Raw genomic sequence first — 26,309 nt, forward strand, 5'->3', positions numbered from 1 at the left:
ATAAGCTTTATTGAAATCCTCAAGTGAAGTGTCAAGTCTTTGATCTAATGACAAAGATTGCTTCCTAGCAGTGTGTTTAAGCAACAAAAAATATTTTTATTATGTCTTGACTATGCCCAAATAAATCACTTGAAACTTTTCTATGTCTGCGGAAGTTTTGAACTAACTTCAACTTAACGGTCATTGCTGCATTCCTGTGAAAAAACGTGCCTTTCCTTAAAATAGGACGAGAGGAATTATCCTTCACATGTGGTCATGAATGCTGCTGGTCAGAGCTGACAATTCTTGTCAACACCTTTCAGTTACTCTATCAAATGCTCCACTGGTCTATTCAGTCATTGTGCTTTAACTAAAGCTGGGCAGCATCCATTCTACTTAATCACTGGTATGTTTTCAGTTTTGTTGAATGTTACACATATTGGTTCCTAACAGAATTCATAACAAACCCTGGACTTCAATGTTGAAAGCACCAGCAGATCCAGTTCTATGTAAAAATAGGTAATAAAAATGTCCCAATGCACTTTAAAGAATTAAAATGGAGAGCTTTGTCAGCAAGCAAACAGTCAGGGTGCAAGTACAGGTTAATTGCACACTGAAAAGAAAAAAGAAAAAATGCAAAAAAAACTCAGCTGTGCAGGCATGCATTTTTAAAGAGAGAATATGCCATATAAAGAGAACACAAAAGGGTAAAAATGTATTTAAGGAAGGGAAACTACATCCCCTCAAATTAAAAAAAAGATCAAATTAATGAACTGGTCCGAAGGATGACAGATAATGGTGTGGACTACTTGATTCTTTTCCATCACTTGAGAATTCTCTTGTGAAATAAACGTGGACCTGGTACCTTTCGGTTTACTTTGAACAACCTCTCATTTTCCTGGGTAAGCCTACTTTTCCTTTAACACCAGGGGAAAGGGAGGAAATGAGAAGAGATGAGATTTCCATCGCCCTGTGTATGGTCCACTGGGATTCTCCTGAAGTTTACCTTTTCAAGTCCCCCAAACCACTGTTTACTAGAACGGAGAACTGTTTTGCGATAAACAATTTCTGTTTCATTTGCTTTGATGTAAATGGGGAATAAAGCTCTGCTAATAGACTGTGCTTGTTTTTTCTAAAAACCTGTCTGGTGTTCAAACATTAGTGGTGGGTGCATGCAGAACTATGTACTGTATTTGTTATTTAAATACAGACTCTTTTAGGGACACACATGAATCTGGTATCTTAAAACCTACGTTCAAAGTTCATAAATTTGAATTTTCACTCTGGCAAAGAGTGAAAATAAGTGAGAGTGGAATCGTTTGGGTCACCAGAGTAACAATAAATAATTTCACACTGGGTAAGAAATGAAAACTGCGACTTTGTACACTTTGATGTGCGAGACATTTATGTCAATGATTTACAGTAAGTAGCATAGTATTAGCCTACATATAGTCTTGACGAAAACAACTGGGTTAACAGCAGCATCAGTCTGATACAATTACTGCACTACAAGCATATGAGCTTAACTGCAACAAGCTCTGGCCCACATGTCTTTTATTGTGGCTTTAGGGGAGACACCTGAACACTTTAATTAACCTTCTCACGTGAAATCAGAATTTACATTAGTAAGCAGATGTTCATTTTACCAACATTTCCGTCACTTTCACGCGAAAATACTAATTTCCCATGAAAACACCACGGTCATTTTCATGGGCATTCGAAACGCACATGTTCATGCACTGCCACACAAAATAAACACTGGCGCAAACTGATCCAGTATGTCGTTTTCTACATGCAGAAATGTTTCTAGGGACATTAGCATTACAAGTTATCTTTTACCTCTTTGTAGTGATAAATTAACCTTCTGAATTTTGGAATCAGAATATGGATGTGTACAGATCTGTGTACAGACATGACCTTTTATTACCTATGGATGCCTACAGTATACTGTAGATACCAGCACTGACCCAAATGCATGGTTTGCTTATTAATGCATTATACATCACATTCCTTTCTTTCCTAGTTCACCAGTGACAAGAGAGAAATTGGTTGTCTGTATATATCTGTACTGCTTTTAGAATTTTAATTGGCAAACATTAAACAAAAAGGAGATTTATTTTTGTTTCAGCATAACAGCACCTATTAATCATAATCTTGCCTCTATCAGATTACCATTTTTTTCTGTCAGACTGAGTGACTTTGAAATATTCTTCATGTTCAGGAAACTACTAAAGAGAAATCACAATATTTTAAGGAACACTTAATTTGTGAGTTTACATTTTTCTCCCAATCAAAACTTGTACCTCCCTATCTTACATCTACTGTAGGCTTCACTTAAACAGCTATGATGTTCTGCCAAATGTTATTGGACCAAACCAATGTGACTACATGATCATATCTGGACAGACACAGTATATTTATGAGAAGTTAATTTGTTATACAGTACTTGTTGATGAAAACAGACATACAGTATAATTTTAAAAGGTTTGTGTATTAGGAAAACTAAGTAGTAGATGGTGTGTTAATAATGAATAACTGAGATAATGATGATAAATTATGAAAGCTTGAACCTGAAAAGAACACTAATAATTAATCAGAACCAAACGTTGATAGAAATATATTGAAGAAACCAGTCTTGCTCAACACTGTTCTATAGTACGTTTCTCTGGATGAACTGTTCACTTGGAGGTGACCTGTTCTCCCTGTGTTCCTTGCTCCGGGCGCTCCTGGTAGGTTAATTGGCTTCTGGGAAAACTGGCCCTTGGTGTGAGTGTGTGCGTGGGTGTATGTGTGTGCCCTGCAATAGACTGACGTCTCATCCAGTGGGTATCCTGCCTTGTGCTCTTTGCTTGCCAGGATAGGGTCCCACATGATCCTTTATTGGATAAAGTGGTTAAGAAATGGATGGAGGTCTGATTATACTGACTGGGAATATTGTGCTGTAAGATAAGATAAGATCACTGTATTAGCCATATACAATTTCTTGCATTAGGAATTTGTCTTTTGCATACCCCAGCTTGCTCTCCATGAGACACACAGACAGGGAGAGAAGCTGGGGGTCAGAGCGCAGGGTCTGCCATTTATACAGTGCCCCTGGAGCAGCTGGGGTTAAGGGCCTTGCTCAGGGGCCCAACGGAGTCGGATTCCTCTGCCGGCCGCAGGATTTGAATCAGCAACCTTCCAGCCACAGTGCCACTGCTCCGCCCCCAGATGTACGAGGTGCCATGGCTTAAAAAAGGTACTGACTACAGATGCTAGGCCACCGTTCATAAGAGTAGGGTTATCACTCCCAGTGTGTGTCTATCTTCCACTCTGCGTTTGCGCATGTTGGAACAGATCTTTGACATACTTGGCTACATACTTGACATATGTTGACATACAGTGCCTTGCAAAAGCATCCCCTCCCCCCTTTAATAATGTCACATATTCTTGAATTGCTGATAATCTACTGTATAATACATTTTTAAAGTTAATATTTTTTTCTTTCTAGTTTGAGGACATTTATCTCCTTTCATCTGTATAAGTGCTCAGTTCAAGCATTTATGTTTTGATTAAACATTTTCACTTTAAAAGATGTGCATGCATCATTTGGAATTAAAAAAAAAATGACATCACTGGAACAGGGTGAATACTTTTGCAGGGCCATGTAAGTAAAGATGTGACAGGAGTCTACTGACATAACCATTAGTATGCCATACTAATTCTCAGTCGAACCAGTTAAGGTTATCTGGTTTAATTTGCGTGAGTACCATAAGTAGCAACCCCTACCCTTTTGTCCAGTTTCATGTGATGTAACAGGTAACAGGACTAATGTCTGTGATTTGACAGATCTGTAAGCCATTGTGCCACAGGTGATCCAAAACTTTGCACAACATAGGACATTGGAGAAATGAAGACACATTGTGAACACTGTCTTGCTTGTACCACTTCTTCACGTGTTGAGATTTATTCACTCGTCATGTGGTTTTCCTTATATATAAGTTCCCTATAGAGCCTGCTTTCTCTATACAGTACCCCCTTCTAAAGATTCCCACCCATTCCTGTTCTCACACATTCCCCTGGTGAAAGGAGTTCTGTTCTCAGACCCTCACAGATGAGTACAAAATTAAGGAAAAACACTGAGTCAAGATTTTTCCAAAGCTACAGACATCTAAGCACGAATGTAAAAGAGTGTCTCACACATTTATACAACGAACAGCTGTCCAGTCAAGGCTGCTTTTCTGTCCTTGATGAGGGTGCCAGCAACATAAGAAAAACTTTCCAGAGCTTCATTCCATTTTTGTTTGTCCTAGAAAACAAAGGAAACAAAAGCCAAATCATTATTCGGATTATAAAGTGAAAGGAAAGCCCTTTCTGTTATCATCTGCAACGTGTCGATTCCTCTTTTCTTTTTACTTTCAAAAGACATGCTGTAAGCACACTTCTTTGATGAAAACCTTCATGAGAACGAATGTAAGGGTTGTAAAATAATTTGATTGACTGCCTGAAAGTAAGGGGTATTTATTATACAGTGTGTTTGTATTTACTGTCCCTAGAATAAGAAATGTTGCAAACCATAGCAAACCCTGGCAAGGTTTGTGATGGGAATGAACGCCACTGAACAGAAATCAAGACATTGAAAATGAGTGGGAACTTCGAAAAGGCCGATTCAGAATTTAGCTAAGACACTGGGCTAATGCCCCTACATTTACAATGCCATGGGATCATTACTGATCAAATAGTAAAACCTTGGTTTAACATTCCATCTGAAGTATGGGATCCTTATAGGACAGAGGAAAGAGCACCACCTAATGATACATATACGCCACTTTCAGCAGCAACTGGACTTTTCTTAGTGGTCTCCCACACCAGTACTGACCAGGCTGAACCTTGCTTATCTCCCAAGATACGATAAAATCAACATGCAAACTGGCACAACTGTTATGGAAGCTATAATCTCGGATCAAGTTTGTGTATTAATACAGCACCATAATTCAATAACTGACTGTATCCTGTTGACTTTAAAACTTAAAAATGAGAAAGGATCCTTCAAAGGTTGATCCTATTGTTTTATCTATATAATTCAGTTTTCCTATATAACAGCAATATGACAAAGAAAGGTATATTTAGAATTATATATCTGGGATTATCGTGAATTCAATTAAATTTCATAGTAAACCTAATCAACAGCAGAAAAAATCATTTCTGAACATTTGAAAAGAAGGAAATTACAACAGTTTGCTTTGAAGTGCCTCTGTCGAGTAAATGCTTTTTTTGTGGCCCCTTAACATGAGAAGAATAAAATGCTTTATAGTTTACAACTCACAATACTCTGAAGACCGACATTAGCCACACATTTATAGTCATTTTTATTTTTTAATGAAGTGCAGAGTTTTGCTTTCCCAAGGAGTACTTTAAAATATGAAAACTCCCTTTGTGGTTGTTATTTTTTTTATGGTTAATTGTTGTGTTACTTTTCTCCATTTCCAAAGCTATGGGCGGATGGTGTTGATGACTCACGTTTCTCTGCTGTAGGTTCAGAGGCTCTTCTCCACTTGTTTTCATCTCAATTTACACACTAGCGCCTTCCACAATCTATTTTTACAGGACGTTTTCATCTGGAGAACATGCCCAGTAAACACTGTGAACACTTGGGCATCCTACCCTGACTCCTTCCTGCTAGACTATGTTTTATAACCTCAGGATGTTTTCTTTGTTGAGGGTCCACTATCACTCAAAAACATTTAAATCACTTCACTGGACTGACTTTCTGCTCTTCTAAGTTTTCGTCTAACAATAAAACTGTTGTTTCCACACGTTCTGATCTCTGAAAGGACCACACAAATAACCAGAAACATCTTGTGAATAGACTCCAGGAAGCTTTTGATGCTGTCTTAATGAGTTGATTAACTACATTCAGCCTTATTAATCTTATCCACAAAGAGTACTCATGTGGTTCTGTCACACAGTCCAACCAGTTTAAACTGACAGAGTTGTAATTCTCTGTCCTTCACCTTAACAGATTCAGAAAAAACAAAACCATCTGCCAAGAAAACACAATATACACCTTTCAACTCGCACAGAAAATAACTTCTTAAAATACATATTATTTTGAACAATCGGCCTGTGTACAGAACATGGGAAATCCAAGATAATTAAACATGCAACAGTTTTATCCCAAAAACACAAACCAGACTCAGAATCAAATTCACCAAGTACACTTAATGTACAACTTATCCTGGTGCGGCAAAAACATTCCACACGTATCATAAACAAACAAGACAATAGATGTCTTCAAGACAGCACACATACTGTATAACTAGGAATTCTGGTTTAGCAAAAAGGCAGCCCTGGGAAAGAAACTGTTCAAATTCTGGGTGGTTCTGGTTTTAATAGACTGTTAGCACCTTTCTGAGGGTTTATGAAACAGGTGGTAAAAGATGATAAAAGCAATGTTCAACTGTAAAAATATACAGTAAAGGAGTTCTGAAATGATAGTATTAAATGCAGAGTTAAAATCAATTCTTTCACACGTGCCTGAGGATTCTAGATGTTGTAAAATGTAGTGAAAGCCCATGTTAACAGCATCATCCACTGACCTGTTCGTCCTATACGCAAATTGTAGAGAACCGAGATGTGTATTTTTGAGATAAAGAAGTAGCATATGTTTGAAAGTCTTCATTATGACAGAAGTAAAAGCAACTGGTCTATAGTCATTAAGACAAGCCATTTTGTCCTTCTTTGGTACAGGAACAATAATATTTTAAAAAGCTCCATTTTAACAGAACATTTTTAAGATGCCTGTCAGATTCTGTCCTGTGCACAGACTTTTATTTAAAAATTGCTTTTGGAATTGCGATTTAATTCTTGACAGCTGCTCCCTCTCAGGAGAGAACGAGAGATCTGAGCTTGCTTCTCCCACACACTGCAGAGCTGCTCGCCATTTGATCATGATGCAACTCCACAGTGCTCTGACAGATGTATTGTAGCAGTGCATCTCTCACTGATGTCACTGCAAGCCCGCAGGCACCCAAATGTCACAGCAATCACTGTTTTATCTCCTCTAACAACTGGTTATGAGAACACTGCTCTTAAACTCTTTCTCTACATGGGGTCTCCGATATATGTATGGGTTAAGGACCAGAAAGTTAGGATTTATAGCGACATAATGTTTATGTATAAGAAGATGTATATGTTTCCCCATATGAACAATATACATACAGTATGGAGGGCTCAGGACCATAAGATGGTTAACTTTGGCCCATAAGCCTTAAAGCAGGAGGCTTTAACCATAAGAATTAATGGAATAGAGACAGGTGAGGAACCACAAGTTAGACTGTGTGTTTCATTTGTAGCTAACCAATGCATTACAGAAGGTCCCATTATAAATGCAGGTTACTTTCCTAAACATACAACTTATGCAACATATAGTGAAATTACTTAGAAAGGGAAATCAATATCCACAAGGAAGAAGTAAATAACTTGAGATACATTACCAACATACAGTTCAGACATGAGTACAGTATATACAGTATATACATTTAATGAACCTTTAACCAAAAAAAACATTTAAAAAAATGTATATACTGTATAACGTGTCAACCTACTCCTTGTCGAAACCAAGTCATTCAGTGTTTGAGGGTAGATTTTTTCCCCACACACTGATCATGCATTTAAAGTTAGCAAACTGTTAGCATTGGATCAGCAACACAGTGTGTGGTAGTAAGAACTCAACTTTGATGCTGGGGCATAATGGTTCATAATCTAAGTCATGTGTGACAGCACTGTCCACATGAAAGATTTTTAATGTTAGAATACTTTTTTTTCATTTCCAGAACAAAATAATCCACAAATAGGCACTGACTTTTGGTGCTTTTGAAAAATGACAAACTGCAGGGAATTTTTAGTTGAATTCCTTGATTCATCAACACCACAACTGTAAAGCAAAGCATAGCATGGCTACTTACAGTACAACAAGGACCACCTTTACATCTGTCACACACTGAATTCCAGGATAGCCTCTGTGAATCCAAAAAAGCACATCCTAGTCCACCTTGATGAAATGTCTTTAAAGTACACTGGTCAAAATAGAGAGAATCCTGGAATGCATTATAACCATACCAATCCAAACAAATCTGTAACTGTGGCATACAAAGCCACCTGTGCTGCCATTTACGAAACAGCTTGCTAAGCAATTACTTGGAGCTACATGTCCTCCTGCATCCCACATCTTGATGCTGTGAATGCGGCACTACTGAAGGAGTATGGTAGGAGTGTGATCCATTTGGTGACCTTGATATAGAAGAAGCCATCATTTGTGAAATGAGACAACATTGCAAACAACATGTAGAAGACAACGTCTTCCATCAATGGTCACAGAACTGGAAAAAAATTGAATTGACCTGAATTTGGCAAAGCTGCAGGGTAGGATTACACTGCCCCTGAATTGCTGAAATTTCTTGGTCTCTGTGTTTATGACCAGCTCAACAATAGAATCATCAACAAAATTTCTTCCAAAGAAATAAATAGCAAAATCCATTACTATATCACAACCTGGAAAACACTTCACACTGACAACTACCGTCCAATCTCCCTACTGTCAGTGTGTTATAAAATCTTTAACAGCAGAAGCAGAGAAAATCCTTAGTCTCCATCAAACTGGTTTCTCTCCACTGACAATGAAAAATATTTTTTCAGAAAAACCTAAAGACGGGCACAGTGCTACTGGACCTTAGGGCCTGTGACACAGCATGGCACACTGGCATGCCACAGGAACATATATAGATATTTAAACACTTCTTCATGGCAGACGACTGAAGAGACCACCTTGGGAAGGGAAGAAGTGCATGGAGGAAAAGGGATCATAGATCCAGCAGGGTTCAGTGCTTGCCCCAACTCTGTTGAACATACATTCAAATGATTTACCAAAAACCATACCTGGTAACTTTATCTACAGTATGCCAATGCCACTTCTTTTGCTAACAAAGCTCCTTCTTTTGGTACTTTGGAGAAATCCTGGAATGAAAATCTAACAATGTAGGCAGATTACCATAGCACATGGAGGCTCAAACTAAGCCCAGCCAAAACACTATCCACCCCCCATAAAATCTGGAAGTGACTCTAGACAGGAATATCATAGTGAAAGCAGGAGTAAAGTTCAAATCTACAAACCTCCTACTAGATAAGCTCACTGGGTCAACATGGGTTTCTCCTGCCATCAAATTCTGTAGCAGCGTACTATGTGGGTCAAGATCATTACCCAGATAGATACCCTGTTGAATGTTACCACAATTATTATAACAGGAATTCATCATTCAACACCACTTTCCATTCTTCCTGTTCGGCGAATCACCCCTACACACGTCTGCTGAACTAGCAGAAACCTAAAACCTAAAACCGAAACCTAAAACCTCAACCAGAAACCTAAAAGCTGGTTGAAAACATTTATGTTGCACCACACATACCACTATCCTGTATGCAGTAAACACCCTACACAGGTCCAGGACAGGCCAAGGTCCCTGTGTTGCTCTGGTGTAAGTGTAAACCCCTCAAGCCTCAGGGTACTTTGATTGGGGCAGCACACCTGAACGTATCCTAAGGCAAGCTCAGGGAGGACATAAGCCACCCAGTGAGCAGAAGTGTAGGAGCTTGCTTGAGCTTGGTTTTCGGCACAAGTTCACTGGGGAGAGACACAAAGTGGCACATCATCAGGAAATTTGATCTGCGCCACAAATTCAGAGGAGGTCTGATGACTTTGAATCGGCGCACGAAGTGGCTTAAAAGGATCTGCATTTGCTGCATGAAATTTCTGAAATTCCACTGTTGACCTCACGCTACGGATATTCGGTAACATTCTTTGCCGTCCAAGACTTCAATGACATTTTTGAGCACTGCATACTACTGCAAACATAAAGAAACATTAAAAACAGATAACAATAACATTCCTTTCTTTAAGAGCTCTGCCACCACACAGTATCAAACCAGATTTGTGTTCGATGCTGGAATCTACAAGTATTAGAACTATCTAATTGGAATTAAAATAACTGCAAAAAATACAAAAAAGTAGGTCCAGTGTTCTATAACCACTAACTAATAAGAAACAGTTTCCACAGTCCTATGACAAGCATTTTCCACTGCTAATACTAACATTTTAGTGAAAAAGCTGCAGAGACCATCACCACCCATTTATTGATTAAAGTAATACTAAATTATAATTGAAATAAAATATGATTGCTTTGAACACAATCCAGAATGAGTAATTTAGGCATTTTTCTTCTCTTCAAAATGTTTTTATTTATATTTGGCCCCGGTTTTTCATACATCAAAGGTTTCCTGTTTTCTTTACAACTCATTTTAGACACTGTTCTTTTTTGTTAATTACTAGTGCACAGCAATGGGTGGTAGGCCAATACATCTGTGAACAGTCAAGAAACTATGGCAGCATTTTCACCCTTCCATGCTAATGCCGATTTATCAGAAAATACAACCCCAAGCATTCAGAGGATGTCACACAGGACTTGGTGAATTATTTCTCTATGTGTATGTGTGACTATTGAGGTGTCTTAAGAATCTAGGTACAATGGTTAACACCTGGCTAGTGTCAACATTTGAAGTTCTCTGGAGCTTCAATGCAAGAAGGGAACAAAGGTGTTTACTTAGTTGTGCTGGGTGTGAGACACATTGATCAAAAGAATCGTCTGGTTTACCTTGGTTAACTAAGCTCTGGGTAAATGATTAAAGGTCAGCAATAGTCAAGGAAGAGAGGGTAAAAACAACAGAAAGCACACAGAGAAGGAGGAGGACACAGAAAAAAGGAAAAAGAAAGACACAGAGAAGAAGAGAAGGAGCAGAAATGGATAGGACACAGGAAGAAATAGAAACAAGGAGAAAGAAGAAAGCATGCCAGGTGAGATGTCCTTGTACAGATCATCCATAAAGACCAGATTCTAGTTAAGTTTTTTAACCTTGTTAAGAGAGCTTGTCATTTTGTTGTTTTTAGGAAACTTTGACTTCCTGTATAGAGAATCCCTAGATTAAAATGGATCTCTCTTGGTTATTGAATGCATTTTTAGAATGGAGAATAGTTAGTTGGTACTGCAGAAAAAAGAGAGTTCTTGAGGAGGCATGTCTTCAGTACAATGTGGCAAAGAAAACTGTTCGCCATTGTTGTAGTCATTAAATGACACAGGCCACACACAGTCTGAATCTAATTTAGCAGAGGAACCCAGGGGTTCAGTCAGCCAGCACTGCTTACACTACGAAGGCTGCTTTTGCTGTTGTTGACCACTATATCTCGTGTCTGCAGGAACACTTCAGTCTCTTCAGACACATTAAGGAAGCAGGGTGAAGGTACAGAATACTAAGATTCACTCGTAGGTTTCGCCGTTCCTTTGGAGGGAGTTGGACGTAGCTGTAGAGCTCGTGTCTGTCTGGCGGCTTGTGTCATTACAAGACCTGAGCCCCTGTGACACCCTGAGTGCACCACAGAACAGGGTGAGCTGGAAGACACTTCAAGAGCAGGGCAGCAGCTCTGAAATCTGTCCTGCCTTTTTAATGACTGTTGTCAACAGTGGCAAACATTATTCACAGACTGAGCCCTAAAGCCTAGATGTTTGACTGGAGTTCCTGAAAAAACAGCAGACAACTGGGGCTCAAGTTAGCCAGAATATCAAAGGCACTGTGGAGGTCAAATGATCAATAATTCTTTCTACCGCAGTGGTCTCAAACGCAATTCCTGGAGAGCCTGGAGTCTTCTAGTTTTTGTTTCACTCTAGGTCTCTGTTGCACATTTGATCTAATTATTTTATTAGCTGCATATAACTTATAATTCTAACCAGATCCTGAGGTGGTTTACATGTGATTGTAACTTTATACAATTAATGCAATAAATGTCTTGTGTAATGTCAACTGTAAAAGATCTTAGGAAAAATCCTACACTGTAGCTGTCTAATTTAGAAATTAATGAGGTTAATAGTTTAATCGACTACTCAGGTTGAAAGTGAGAAGACACAAGGCTCTCCAGGAACTGAATTTGTTGCAACTCAGTATAAGTAAATGGGAGACGGCAGTAAGCCAGTCTTATTAAACAATTAATCTGTCAGAATTGGGAGGGTATGAAATAGAAAAGATTTATCAAATTCAAAATTCATCATCCATTATTTCTTTCATAGTATTATACTGTATATAAACAGAAGCAATGGAATAGACCAACAAAAATGTCAGTGACTACAACATAAAGAGTATTAATTCTTAAAACTTACCCCGGAATACAATTCATATAAAAGTAATTGTGTTCTTTAAGGCTGAAAAACAAGTAAAACTCATATAGTATATGATTAGCCATAACAATCTCTCTTCAGTGAAACACTGAAATGTTGTTTTAATCAGAAAAACCCACCGTGGATACAATTAATGATTTAACTGCTTATATCTGTCAGTTTTTGGCAAAGATATGGAAGGTCTGCTTTTCATTGAAAGTCAGCAGCTATTTCAAATTGTTGACATGTTTTTATTGAGATGCACCACCATAAAAAGCAAGCAACATGTTAATTGCTTTGTCTCCTGTCAAAAATGTCTCAGTGGAAATCTGATTTAAATTACTAACAGCATATACAAAACTAAACAAGATCCTACTGATTACCCCCAAAACATTCACAACTCAAAATAAACATTGTGCAGGTTTTGCACAAAAAGATGCATAGATTATTTCTTTAATTTAGATTAATAATTACCCCCAGGCATAGCTGAATGAACTACAGAGCAGTCTGAATTACAGCTGTCCAGTATAAATGATTGAGAAGAATGGTATTGGCTGGCTGCTGCTCAGTGGAAAAATGGCATATAAAACAAGAAAACCTACTAAGATAGCAAAACTCTTAGGAAAAAGTGCTTTGAAGATAGGTAAGTACTGTTCAGAGTGACTAAAAAAAAGAACATTACGTTTCTGTGCAAACTTCAAGCTTCTATCAACAGGTACAATGATATACTGTACCCATCAATATCCCAGAGCATTTCATGTAATTCCTTCCAATTTGTTGTAATTTTTCTGCTTCTTCTAGTGAATATAACTTCACTTAAACGCAGTCCAGAGAAAAAGGTCCATCCATACTCCATAGTCAAAACTACATTTTTGACATAAGACGCATACAGGATTTGCAAGTATGACATTTGTATTTTATTACGACATAACATAATATACAAAAATAATTAGATTAGATTAAATTAGAAAATAATAGAAATTCAGATAAATATGGTCGACCTTGTAAAGCAGATTAGATTTTACTCCAGGACTAGCATCCTGAGCAATATATTTTGGAGATAACTCAAGAGGCTTGATCTGTAAGAAGGTCTGAGAACATGCTCTTATTCTGAAATTTCCACTCATAAATGAAATATATACAAAACATACTTTAAAAAGTAGAAATATATCTACTATATATACATTCACAAGAACCTTTTCAGACGTTAATGCCATACACACGAATCATTAATTTACTGTTATACTGGAGACAAAATAACAGAAACCGTTGCTTAGTTTAGAACGGGTGTGTTCCTGTTTTTCCTAGAAGACACATGGGGCATTGCCCAGGCATGGTGCTGAAACTGATGCCCTGGTTACTTTCAAGAAATTGCTGGATGAGATCCTTGGATTAAAAAAGTACTACAGTACGCACCGAACAGGACAATGGGCCAACACTCTCAACTTGTTTGTAACCTTTCTAACGCTCTTAAAGTAGCTCAATCAGCAACATCTGACTTACAACTGGTGTTCTGGGATGTCTGACCGAAGGTGCAATCTCTTACCCGTTCACGTGACACAAAAAGATCAACATTCTCAGTGAAAAATAAATGGTCAAGATGGAAACTCTCACCACAAAAATATCACGTCTGTCCGAGAGTACAGCACAAGTGTCATTTTAACAGCGTAAAAAGAGACACTGAACCCACAAATATGTATCACAACACCCAGGCTGGAGGTTCTAAGCAAAATATCCTTCTTCTATTAATTTGCAAGTCCTGAAGAAAGCACTGCAATCATCTGAATAACGTCAACCGGGCTACTATTCAACAGGTCACTGCACTGAGGACTGCTGTCTAAGAAGAAAATGCAAATATATATTTTGACTTTCATGTCTTAAATTTCTTTGGTTAATGATTAGTATTGATTTAGGGATCTCCAGTGCTCGGCCCACAGGGCACAGAATACAAACAGTGCAGCGCCCTTGTGAAAAGTCACAACACAAAACCTCTCCTTGCCTGAAGACGAGACTTGATTCCTTCACTGCGCTACACCTGCCATAACACTCTGCAATCAAATCGTCTTCATTTTAGACTGAACTGCAGACCTCACTGAGCTCCCTGAAAGGAGACGCAGACACAATGCAGTGGAAGTGGGTAGGCTGTAAAAAACTGACTGCACTGCTCCAGGCTAAAACAACACAAACAAGGCGAGGCCACTTTAAAATATAATGAGAGGGAAGATATAAAAACAAGGGCTTGGCTAAACGTGGTGTACCTATTTAGCTTCAAATGTTTATTTTATCTATCAATTATGTAATCAAATATTGCATCTAATGTTACTATGTTTTACTCTTTTTTGTCTTCTCACGAGCCACATCAATAGAATCTTTGTTATGCATCATCACAATGGAAATTTACAGGCTGTACTAGCAAGATAAGGTTCAGTATTCCAGCGAAATATTATTAACTTACTTTAAGCCAAGAGAAAAAGTAAAATCCCAAATACTCAACTACTGAAAATGTTGGCATTTCACTGACTAACCTGAATATTCAATGAAGCCTCAACTGGACTGAAGCATGCAGCAGTCAAGTGTTAATTAGTATTCATATCCCGTAAATTCATATGAAATCGGTTTCTCTGAAAAAAAGGCTGTAACTCTGAAAGGTGTTCTTTAAAAAATACATTTACACTCCCATTCACTGGTCAAAGTTACCCGTGTCATTCTGATGATCCTACTTGGCTTAAATGTATGTAAAATAAGAATGAAATGGCCTTGAGACCTTGTGAAATGGACATATTCCTCCATCATTCTGCTATGTATCAGATAAGGATGTGCAGGCTGATTATTTTTACTCACCCTCATGGCTCAGGTGGTTTTCGAATTGCTAGACAGAGGGGTAAAATGCTTACTGTGGCTTCCCAGCTTGGGCTCATCCCATCATAAACCATTCCAAACTGAAAGGAGACCCCAGGAGTTTGACAAGCCTGGGACTTTGCAGGCCAACCTACAGTAGCTTGTTTGGCCGACACCGGACTTAAAATGCAGGCTGCATCTGAGACCAGTGTCACCGGAACATCACCACGGTCCGATATAGAGCCGGAGGGAGAATCTGACACCACTGATAGTCTTCACTACTTAGATTTCTCACTGTGAACCAAAAACCTCTTTATTAGGTATTTGGTAAAAAGGAGCTCAGCTTAAAGATAGGGAAAGGAGATGTATTCTTATTAGTTCAAATAGGGAGCTGCGTCAGCATGCGTAGGCTGCAAAAAAACAAGTAAAGGTTTATTCCAAGCTGAAAAGAGAAGAAAAGAAGCACAATGTTTCGACTGTTTAGAATGTGGCCAAGGCTATAGAGCATATTTTAATCACTAAAAATATCTTTCTTTTCCACATGAAGATTTGTATTTATGCATTACAGTTTGTCAATGTGAGTAACTGAGTTTAGAAGGCAGAATTTTAAGTGTAAAGCTCTGTAAATGTTAGCTTGTTTAGTATTCTAATTTTGTATTCAATCCTTTTCTCTCTCTGTCTTGTAAACTACTATTTATCAACCGCCAAATTGTTCACAGAATATTAGTTAGTGAACCTGTTCTATATTTCCTGACTGGTATGGGCATTTCATTAACTCCTAGAAATTGCTCGTACCCAGGATAGTGCCATGATTGACTATTTGTCTATTATTTAATCTTTGTTCCCATATATACTCATATATCAAACTAAACTTTTTTTCTACACAGTCAATTATTTAGTCATTTTTGATCGACAATAATAACAAAATGTTGGCAATTATTGTTTGTCAGGAAAATGTCACTATTAATAAGATTTCACATAATGCTAAAACATGGTTTTCAGATTATTTTTGATGTTACAGTATTTTTCCTCCTTTTTAGAATGCAAATTATACAACATAAACAAACAGGAATCTGCTCTAGGATCTGCTGCAGGCAAAGTTTCTCCTTCAAAAGACTTCAAAACAAGTGCAACTATAAACTGGATTTTTGCCTAAATAAATAAAAAAAAGATAAGATGTGTTTATACTTGCTATGCATTCTTGTTGGTGAGACTGCATACAGTACACATGTTCTACCTTATGGTAATGGTAATATATCCTCAATCTTCACTGGTTTCTTAGCCGCTGATGAGAAGCAGCCCCACAAAAATTATTCTGCAATCATGCTTGACAGACAGTATGGATAGGATTGACTGGGCTATTGGCTATGCTGTGTGTACTAGATGTACCATTTTGCATTCAATCCAAAAAGGTCCAATTTGTCTCGTCTGACCTCAAAACAAATATAGCCACGTTCGCAGTATCACTGAATTGCTTTGTTGCAAACTCCATTCGGGAACCGAGACGCTTTTTTTTCAGGGTAATGGTTTCCTTCCTGCCACTCTGCTGCACCAGTACACAATCAGGACTTTTCCATTCTTGCTTTTACGTAATGACTGTGTATGGGTTAATATCTTTTATGTAATGTTATATACTGTATTTGTAATATACAGTAATGTTTATTTGTACTGTTGTATGTTGTTGTAAGTCTCTGTGAGTGTCAAACAGCAGCTCCTGAGAAATCACACAATAAAGTATTATTGTATTGTTTATTATGTATTTAATGTTTTACTTTTATTTTCTGCATTTAATGTGTGAGGCATGAAATGTATATAACAAACAAAATTTTAATTACTTACTCAAAGTGTCACAACTACAGTACAAGCTTTAAAACGACAACATGTGAAAACTATACAACAATGTCTGTATACCTTTGTAAGGCTTAATAAATTATATTTATATGGCAACAGTTCACCCAGATTGAATGTTAGTAACGTTTGAACACAAGCACTATGCACAATGTGATTTGTATATTAGCATAATTTATGACAAAGTAATTTGATTTGAGCTTTATGAGAAATGTAAAACCTAAAAGCATGTTTTATGATACATACTGTACATTACATGCATTTCCTAATTTTCAACTTTTTAACTGAGTTTTAGTTTCTGAAACATGCATCCTGAAACAGGAATAATTTTTCTCTGTTTTCCACAGTACAGCTGACTAGTCCACTCGTGATGCTTCAGTCTGAGTACACAAAATGGAACAACAGGAAGTACACGACTACTTATTCTTGGTAAATATGAATTTACCATTTTATATACAGTAAGTGGGATTATGCTGATGTCCGTTTTGTTTAATCCAATTACTTTCACACAAAAGTATTTCAAAATTGTACGTATTGTAGCAAACAAGGAATACAAAAATACCATAGTGCATGGATTTATATCCAACATTTCTTATTTCACTAACAGATTAATGTAACAGATTAATGTAGTATTCTGCAACATAACAGTAATGACTAATATACATGTTTAGTGCACTAACAATTTCTATTACAGTCCATGATTCTATCTCAAGTGTTGCATATTCAAAACTGTGTGAAACCAGACTGAGGTGAAATGCACATGCTTATCTCAGATAATCTGGCCATTAAAGGCAGTTAGGAGACGTCTGACACATCAGCATCTACCTATTCAATTAAAAACTGAAAGACTCTTCATACAGAAGCAAACTGGAATTCTGGCATCCAGAATCAACTGAATTTGGCACAGCCTGATTTGAATAAAACATGTTGAGTGTGTCTCACATTTAAAGTACGTAATTTCACCGATTTCCACAACTAACTTCAACATAAGTTGTGTTACTACTTGATATACTTCAGACTTTCAAAAAAACATATTTACAATTGGCTTTGAAACCTCTACTGCATTTACCAAACCATCCACTTTTTCTTCCAAAGTACAAAGTTACAGTAAATTTGCTAATAATCTAAACAGAAGTTAACTATTCATTCATACGTCATCATGTGCACCTCAGAATATTTTGTGCTGCCTTATGTTCTGAAGCAGAGCTCTTTCCTATCAGTTACTCATTCACAATGATCTATAATTTGTCTCTTCAATAATCCTGCATTTCATAAAGACCAACAATGACTGAATAAAATATTTTCCTCATAAAAAATTGGATGTTTATATTCCTACTTTCAATGAGTTAAGCCATTCCACGTACAGACTATTTTATTACAGTCTTTAAACATCTGGTATTAATTACCCTGTTGTCACTATAATGATTTGGAGACAGAAGGTTGCCATGACTATGAAAACAGCATTGAAAAGTAAAGTCTCCGTTGTAAATTAAATTTCAGAAAAATACACAATTACACTATGCTCACACAGAAAGAATAATTTGCTAATGTCAATATTGTTGTTGTTGATGCGATTCATTTCTCTTTTTATGCGTGTAATAAATCTATGAGATTGTATTTAATTAAAATTAGTAAAGGTTATGCAATAAAGCAACTCATTGTCAAATTCCACAAGAGTCTGAGTTTCACCCAAAACAACACAACGATGCCAAAAGGGTAGAACAATGATCACAGTTTTTTTTACCATTATTCAAATTTAAATAACTTCTGTATGACGTGTAGCTCTTTCTTTATGAGTGTATTTCTGTGAATTCTTGTCCTTTTAAAACTAAATCATTCTGTTTTTTTTCTTATTGTTTCATTGACTATTGGATTCCAGAATAACTGGAATGTTGGACTCAGCACAACAAAACAGTTTGGATTTTTCCTACAGCAGTAATAAACACACATTCTTCTAAATTTCTGAATGTAAGATACAGGAGCGGATGTTTGGCAGTTTCTTGCTATTTTACCAGATTGTCATTGCTTTCAGATGCATTTTATCTTTTTACAAAACACATTACACCTAAGAACATGCCTTCATAGTTTTTCTTCATAAGTAACATTTGCAGGTGCAAACAGATTGCATGGCTCACAATTCTAAGTAGAAATAAAAATGCAGAATGACACAGCTGACTTAATATGACAAAGACGTTTACATAAAAATTATTATAAATGCTTCTTAATGTTTCCTTTACACAGATCATTTTATGTAATATGAAATACATTTACTGTGATGTACTAAAAGTCACCAAAAGAGTGAGCTTGTTTTTAGTAAGCAACTAAACTCCTTTTGACAGTAGAGGGCAGTGCGACCATTAAACAAGTCAAACGTCAAGACACCTGATGCTCTGAACCAGGGACAGCAGAGCTCATCAGAGACTGCAATGGATGATCCTAAAGAGATAACATTCAAAACAAACTTTTTTTTTGTAAAAACAAATGGAGCACCACTTAAATTTTGATCGTTAAACCACTTATTGTGGATCTGTCAACCTGCAAATCTGATCCATATGCTATAATTTGAAACAGCATTTAGAAAAATAACTACCTTTTTTGATTTGCCTTTATGTTTAAATGAGAGGCACTTTTAGGGTACAGTTGCTTTAAAAATGGTCTTGTATTTTCCCTAAAATAATGAATGGTTGGTAATTCTATAAGAAAGGGCTCTGAACTTTAACATTCAAGACAGAAATAATTTATGGAGAGGTAACATAAAAGACCACAATCTTCACCAAGACAAGCAGGTAATGCGTGGATTTGCAAAAGTATTCAGACCCTTCCTATGATATCCCAAATACACAAACTGAAGTACTCTATGGGAAAGGTAAATTACAGTAAATGACAGCAAAAACAAACATGTGAATTGCATAAATACCCAGATATGTGAACTCTGTACTAGCTGGGAGCTCCTTTGGCACCAGTTAGAGCTGGAGGTCTTTTTGAATAAGTCTACCAAATTGCACATCAGCTTGAAGCAATTTTAACCCATTCTTCTTGAGGGTTTTGCTCAAGCTCTCTCAAGTTGCTCTGATTGACTTATGGACAAATGTACAACTTTGACTGGGCCACTCCAGGACAATCATTTTCTTATTCTTAAACCACTCTAGTGCATCTTTGGCCTTGTGTTTTGGATTACTGTCCAACTGAAATGTTCTCACCTTTCCCCCAACTTCAGGACTAAAACAGCTTTTCCTCCAGTATCTCCATCTAAGTTCTAATCAATCCGCAGAAGGTTCCCAGTCCCTGGTGATGAGAAGCAGAACTATAATCATGCTTCCACCAAGCTTGACAATAGGGATGGCATTGACTGAGTGATGAACTATGTTGGTTACATGTTTGTAGTATCACTTAGGAGTTTTGTTGCAAACCTGTGGAATTTGAGATATTTTTTATTTCAGTTCCATACAGTATAAGCCCTCTTTGTGGGGTGACCAGGATAATATTGATTCCCATCTCAACCACTGTTGGATTCACAATGCATTCCTCCCTAGTTTCCTTCTTACCCAGCAGCTCAGTCTGGAGGGACAGCCTGATCCAGGCACAGCGTAGGAACATTCAACTTTTTAATGATCATTTGTCCCATGCTCCCATGATATTTGGTGTGTTAAAAATATTTTCATGCAGTACTCTTCCTTTGCCCTGTACCTTTCGTAACAGTGTGGGGTTTTTTGCACTGCCTTTTCAGAGGCTGGAGGGTTGATTCTTCGAGAGGACGTAGAGAGCCACGTGTGTAGTCACTCAAATTAGGGTCCTACGGCAAGTGGTGAGCCTCAAGAAAAATTAAATTATTAAAGGTTTTCAGAGATGTTAGAGTTGCACGTTAGCTCTGCAGCTAATGGTGTTGTTCAGGGACGAACCCAGAGGAATCGCGTGAGAATCTAATATAGTGTTTCTAATTAGAAACCCAGGTGGTGTGGATGATAGACATTCTCACGCGATAGTTAGGGAGAGAGAACGATTCAGAGGGCTGCCTTGGTGGTGTTAGGGGCCCTCTAGTGGTGAATAGGGGGATATTCCTTCAGTGTGTCACACATCCCTCCACCCAGCTTGGAGTGGTCAACCTTAACCTTGTGGGTTGTGTCTTCTGGACGGGATTGGCATTCCCGTGAGGGGTTCCAGCTCGTTGCTTCGCCACGAACCGGTGAGGCTGAAGGGCAAGGAATCACCGAGTCACTCTGGCATTTTGTTCCTTATTGGCCTCCATCCAGGTGAGTAGCGCATGGACAAGTCACTCGAGTGAATTCCCCGCCCAGCAGATAAGACCATAGCGATTTCGACCGCCCACTTCACGGACAGACACTCATTTTCAACCACGGCGTATTTCTGTTCTCTCTGAAGCGGTTTTTCTGCCCGGGAACATGATGGGATGTTCCGCGTCATTAAATTCCCGAGACAGGACAGGCACCAAGCCCCTTCTCCGATGCGTCGGTCTGGAGAAGGAACCGCTTTCCAAAATCTGGCACCTTGAGCACAGGCTCCTGACAGAGGGCATCTTCCAGGTCAGAGAAGGCTTTAGCAGATTCCGGGATCCAACTTACTGTCATAGGAGCCGAGGCATGCGTCAGGTCCATGAGGGGGGCAGCCCGATCAGCAAGTTGGGGAATAAAGTGCCGGTAATTATTAAGTAGCCCGAGAAAAGATCTCCCCTGCGTCTTTGCTCTGGGGTCCGGCCAGTCTCTGATGGCCTTGACCTTGTGAAGCTGAGGTCGTATTTGACCCTCACCCACTGCATCACCCAGGCATTGCGCTGATGAGGCAGAGAGTCGGTGTGAAGTCACTCAGATTAGGGCTCTTCACTCCCGGGAGCTAGGACAAGCGGTGAGGCTCAAGAAAAATTATAGGAATTTCTCTTAAAGTTTTTTAGAGATGTAAGAATTGCTTTGTAGGTGTACAGCGGTGGTGTGGTAATAGGACGAACCCAGAGGAATCGCGTGAGAACGTGTTGTTAGGGGCTCTCTAGCTTTATCCCAGAGTTCTTCAATGTTGCATCTATAGTTGAAATTCACTACCTGATTGAGAGACCTTACACCGACAAACACATTTATTCAGAAATCACACGAACAATTATTACTGAACACAGAAAGAAGCAGCTCAAATAAATGTGCGCCTTATCAAAGGGATTCAGTGCACATAAATTAAAACTTGCCACTGGAAACATATTGCTTTTTAAAAAGTTAAGAAGGTATTGCATACATACACCTATGCTTCAATATATTGTATTCATAATTTTAGTATTTTGTATATTTCTTTTTGCTTAAATATTAAAAAACTGTACACAAAGACTCCCAAGGACATCCTGACATACTGTCCACATCCACTGGCCACAAGTTATGCACCTCTACTACAGTTATTCTGCCACAGATACATATATATACCAGCTGAAAAGTCAATATGCAGCAAAGTTTTTTTTAAAGGAAATTTCAATAGGAACTGGTGCCTGGTTGTCTGTATTCCTGATTACCTTGTCATTTCCATTCAGCCTCACTTCATGTGGAAACGACAGACTTGGTTGGATAAGCCTTACAGTCTTTATCCTTCTGCTTTTGTATATCCACAAGTTACTTCATATTTTCTGGCAAGAATAACCACTGTTCTATTGAAAAGCTGCTGTTGTAAAGTTCCATTGACATAAGTGCATTCTTTAAAGATTAATCAGTCAAGGTGCAATGGAAAAGCACTTTTTACAGCAACTAAACAAATTTCCGCTTTTTGTCCTAACAAATAAGGAATCTACATGAATCCCGTTGTCTGATTAAACAGGACAGCTACCTAAGGTATGCAGGCATGTGTGATTTTAGGAATTTTTTTTTTTACTTTGTAGAGCACACTGCAAACAAACTTATACATTAGGTATTTCAGCAAAGAAAATAAAGGAAACCAGAGTTTCCGTCTGCTCTTTTCACGGAGAACTCTCTGCTTTTGTAAGGAGCTTTTTATATTCTGTTAATTGAATTATTACTTTAAAAGAAAGGTTCTAACATTTAACAGAATGCTTTACTTTGCCCTTAAAAGTAAATAATTTATTTTGTGGAGTCAAAGAAGGTGTTACAGAATTGCAGCTTTTATCTTAGATACTATTTCTTTTAATTCCATACAATGTTAACTATATAAATTCACATATCAGCAAGGTATACTTCATTTGAGGTTGAAAACGGCCTTTTCAAACTTAAAAAGCACTACTGCAGTTTTCAAATCAGTGTCATCCATCTCCTCTCCTTAAAAGCAACTAAAAGCTTATATATATAATACATGTACAGTAGTTTAACTTACAGTATAACATTAACTTTAGTGCACTACAAAATGGCCTATTTTCTGTTCTACTCCTAGTCTGCAATAAAAGAAAAAATACATGTATAAATCCAAAAAGGTAACTCATTTGAGACATCAAATTGGAAAAAAATAATACATCAATTAAGGCTTAAGTTTCTTAAAGGAATTTTCTTGGCAAACATCATAAAATGATGTTTTTAATTAAAGCTGTAGTAGCAGACCAGGTCCAATACAATGTTGGAGGTGGACCCACATTTGTTAAATGTCCTCTTTGGCTGGTCTGGTTTTGGTCCTCATCTGATAGCGTCCATGACTGATTGTACTGTACTTGTATTTTCTAGACGCAAAAGAAAATCAATATAGAAGCAATAAATATGCAAAAACAGACCTATCATTATTTGTGGACTGTAATTATTCTGTCACTTCGGTTGTGCAGTGGGGCTCATTCAGTCTTTGTGCCTCAGTAGGAGATCAGCCTTGTGGCATAGAGGAATTTATTGCTGTCTAAGTTGGTGCCGTGCAGCTCACAGAGCACACTCATTTGTTGTTGTGGTACCCACTCAGTTACTGCCCTAGGATACAGTTCCTATGGTGTAAGCAAATTTGAGTACAATGACCTGTCAGAAATGGTAGACACTATGCACTAACCCTGGTCAACAAAGAAAAAATGCATTTGTTTTGCCTATTTATCAGTGCAAACAAATTAGAAACAAGTCAACACTGTGAAGCTCTCTCTTGGATTGTACAAGTCAAAGTCCAGACCTCAACCCTATTGAAATTTAATGGCAGGACCTGAATTAATGTGTTGATTCAAGAAAACCACCAAGTATCAACTACTTGAAGGGGTTCTGTAAGTAAGAATGGACCCAAAATACATTAGAACCAAATGCAAGAGACGGATACACTGTTGCACTAGAAGTGAATAAGTCATTGCTGTTCAAGAAGGTGCTACCACTTACTGAAACAAATGATTCACGAACGTATTCACGTGTTGAAACTGGTGAAACATTTTAATGAAATAATCCAAATATATTGTAAGTCTTTACTAAGACTTTAATCTATTTGCATTTTATTTTTTCTAAGTAATGTATAGTAACAAGTTTTCCAGATGATAAAAAATTTAGATGATTTGCAAACACTGCAGAAAGAGTAGAATTAAATTCAAGAGGATTTAAATAAAATATAAGACTGGGCAAAAATATGACAGATCCAGTGTATTACATGCAGATAGCAAAACTTGAATGAACCAATAAATAAGATGAAAGAGATGAAATGGGGATGTGTACTGTACTTAATTTAATAGAATTTAAATCAGATGTCAAGTTAAAATTGTAAAAGGCACTATAAAGACATCATTTAGAATATATATATTGAAGAACAAACAGATACATTAACAGGCTTAAGGGAATGTTTGACTCTGACAGACTAAAAGAACTTAACTTTTTAATCTCGAACAGAGAAGACTATACATATTTAACTTCTTCAAGGGAATTAAAGTCAGTCGGGAACAGACTGCTGTGGAAGCAAGTACCCTGTCTTCTTTCCAGATGAGATCCTTGGATCAATTATTTACTTATTTTCAAACCAGCGAGAAGGGCAGAATGCTCAGTTCTTATTTGTGACCTGCTTAATTTTCATATGTGCCCACCATGAGCAAACATACTGTAGCTGAATTGTCACACTCAGATTTCTTTTATGTATTCCTTAATGCACTCATATTGCTTTTATCCAGAGTGCTTTATGGTTAACAATGTAATTTTATTATTAATAGAACATTATAAACTGACAGAGGACTCTTCACCAAGTTTGCATTTTTGTACAAAGAATGTAAAATGTCAATATAATTTCTAAGTCATATAAGTTATTGATTAGACATAAAAAAACATACCTTAAGCAAAGATAATTATCAGAATAGCTGGCAGTTCTGTGTATACAGTGAAAATAAAGGCACAAGATTTGTACTTCACCCACAAAATGCTCTGGAATTAGGATCTTTTGAAAGCTGCTGAGGTTTTTTCAGAAGGTGTTAAATTAAGTGCTCTCAGCAGCTTCTGTGGGTGGTCAAATCAAAGTCAAGCACAAGAGCACAGACCGTACAAAAACAAATAATTGCATTTATTTACGCCGCAAAACAGTCTTAAGAATACTTTTTTTATGAAAAATATTGATGAACTCTTAAGCCACGGTTAGCTATTCATTTTGTTTAATGATGCAGCCAATGTTAACAACGGTTCCTTTTGGAATGTTGCTTTAGAATTAAGATATAATTACTTAAGACTGAAAAATATAATGTTGTTATGCTTTTAAAGTCTTCCATTTTTTAATCCAAGTAATCAAAGCTGAACAAACAGTACTCCTTGCCTAATTTTATGCCAGTTCAACACAAACCATTGGACAACTTGGACAACTCCAAACTGCCGAGATCAAAACTGATTTCTCCCAAGTGTCACCACAGCACAATCCATCTAAATCCTAACTACAGCACCTCAATGTACAGAATGAATTGGACTAGCACACATGCAATAACATCTAAACACGAGACTATAAGTAAAGTCGTTATGATAAGAAATTAATGGCTAAATCCTAATTAATGTTAGAAACAAATTTTTAATTAAATCCAAAGACTTTAGGAGAAGGGGATGTTAATTGACGAAGCAATAGCTAATGTACTAATTATGCACCACATGGCCATTGATATGTTGTGGTCCAAAGAGAATAGTGTTTGTGCTGTATGGGGCTTCAAAAGCAATTTCTCTTCACAATTTCTCCCATAGCTTAAGCTGCAAAGTTCACACCAAAAGCATTGACAACCACTTAGCCAAAAGCCCAGGAGTCTTTAATACATTGAGAGTCTTGGGGAGTGAAACCAAATGTCACATGCTATGCAGCACAGGCAGTGGTTTCTGTGCAAAATGGAGATGTTAAGACAATTTTGCGTGAGCCTACAAGTGTTTGAAAAAGCTTAAGGTTTGCATTCCCATTTAAATGCAAAAGTCTGTCCATCAGTGTGTACAGTATTTGTCCCCATTAACTAAATCTAGACACGGGAGAAGAGGCATCTTTAAAACAAACAACTGACAATCTGCAAAATCATAC

General features: G+C 37.4%; 1 protein-coding gene across 1 annotated transcript in view; it reads right to left on the reverse strand.

Annotated features, from left to right (window-relative positions):
* Positions 1–1,369: 1,369 nt before the first annotated feature.
* crppa (CDP-L-ribitol pyrophosphorylase A) overlaps positions 1,370–26,309 on the reverse strand; it is a 58,420-nt gene continuing 33,480 nt past the window's right edge. Inside the window, exon 10 of the mRNA XM_088929505.1 lies at positions 1,370–4,267. Coding sequence (XP_088785631.1) covers positions 4,163–4,267 — 105 coding nt within the window. The 3' untranslated portion in view covers positions 1,370–4,162. The remainder of the gene's footprint in view (positions 4,268–26,309) is intronic.

Source organism: Atractosteus spatula, chromosome 12 (assembly GCF_055471065.1).
Source record: "Atractosteus spatula isolate fAtrSpa1 chromosome 12, fAtrSpa1.hap1, whole genome shotgun sequence".
NCBI lineage: Eukaryota > Metazoa > Chordata > Actinopteri > Semionotiformes > Lepisosteidae > Atractosteus > Atractosteus spatula.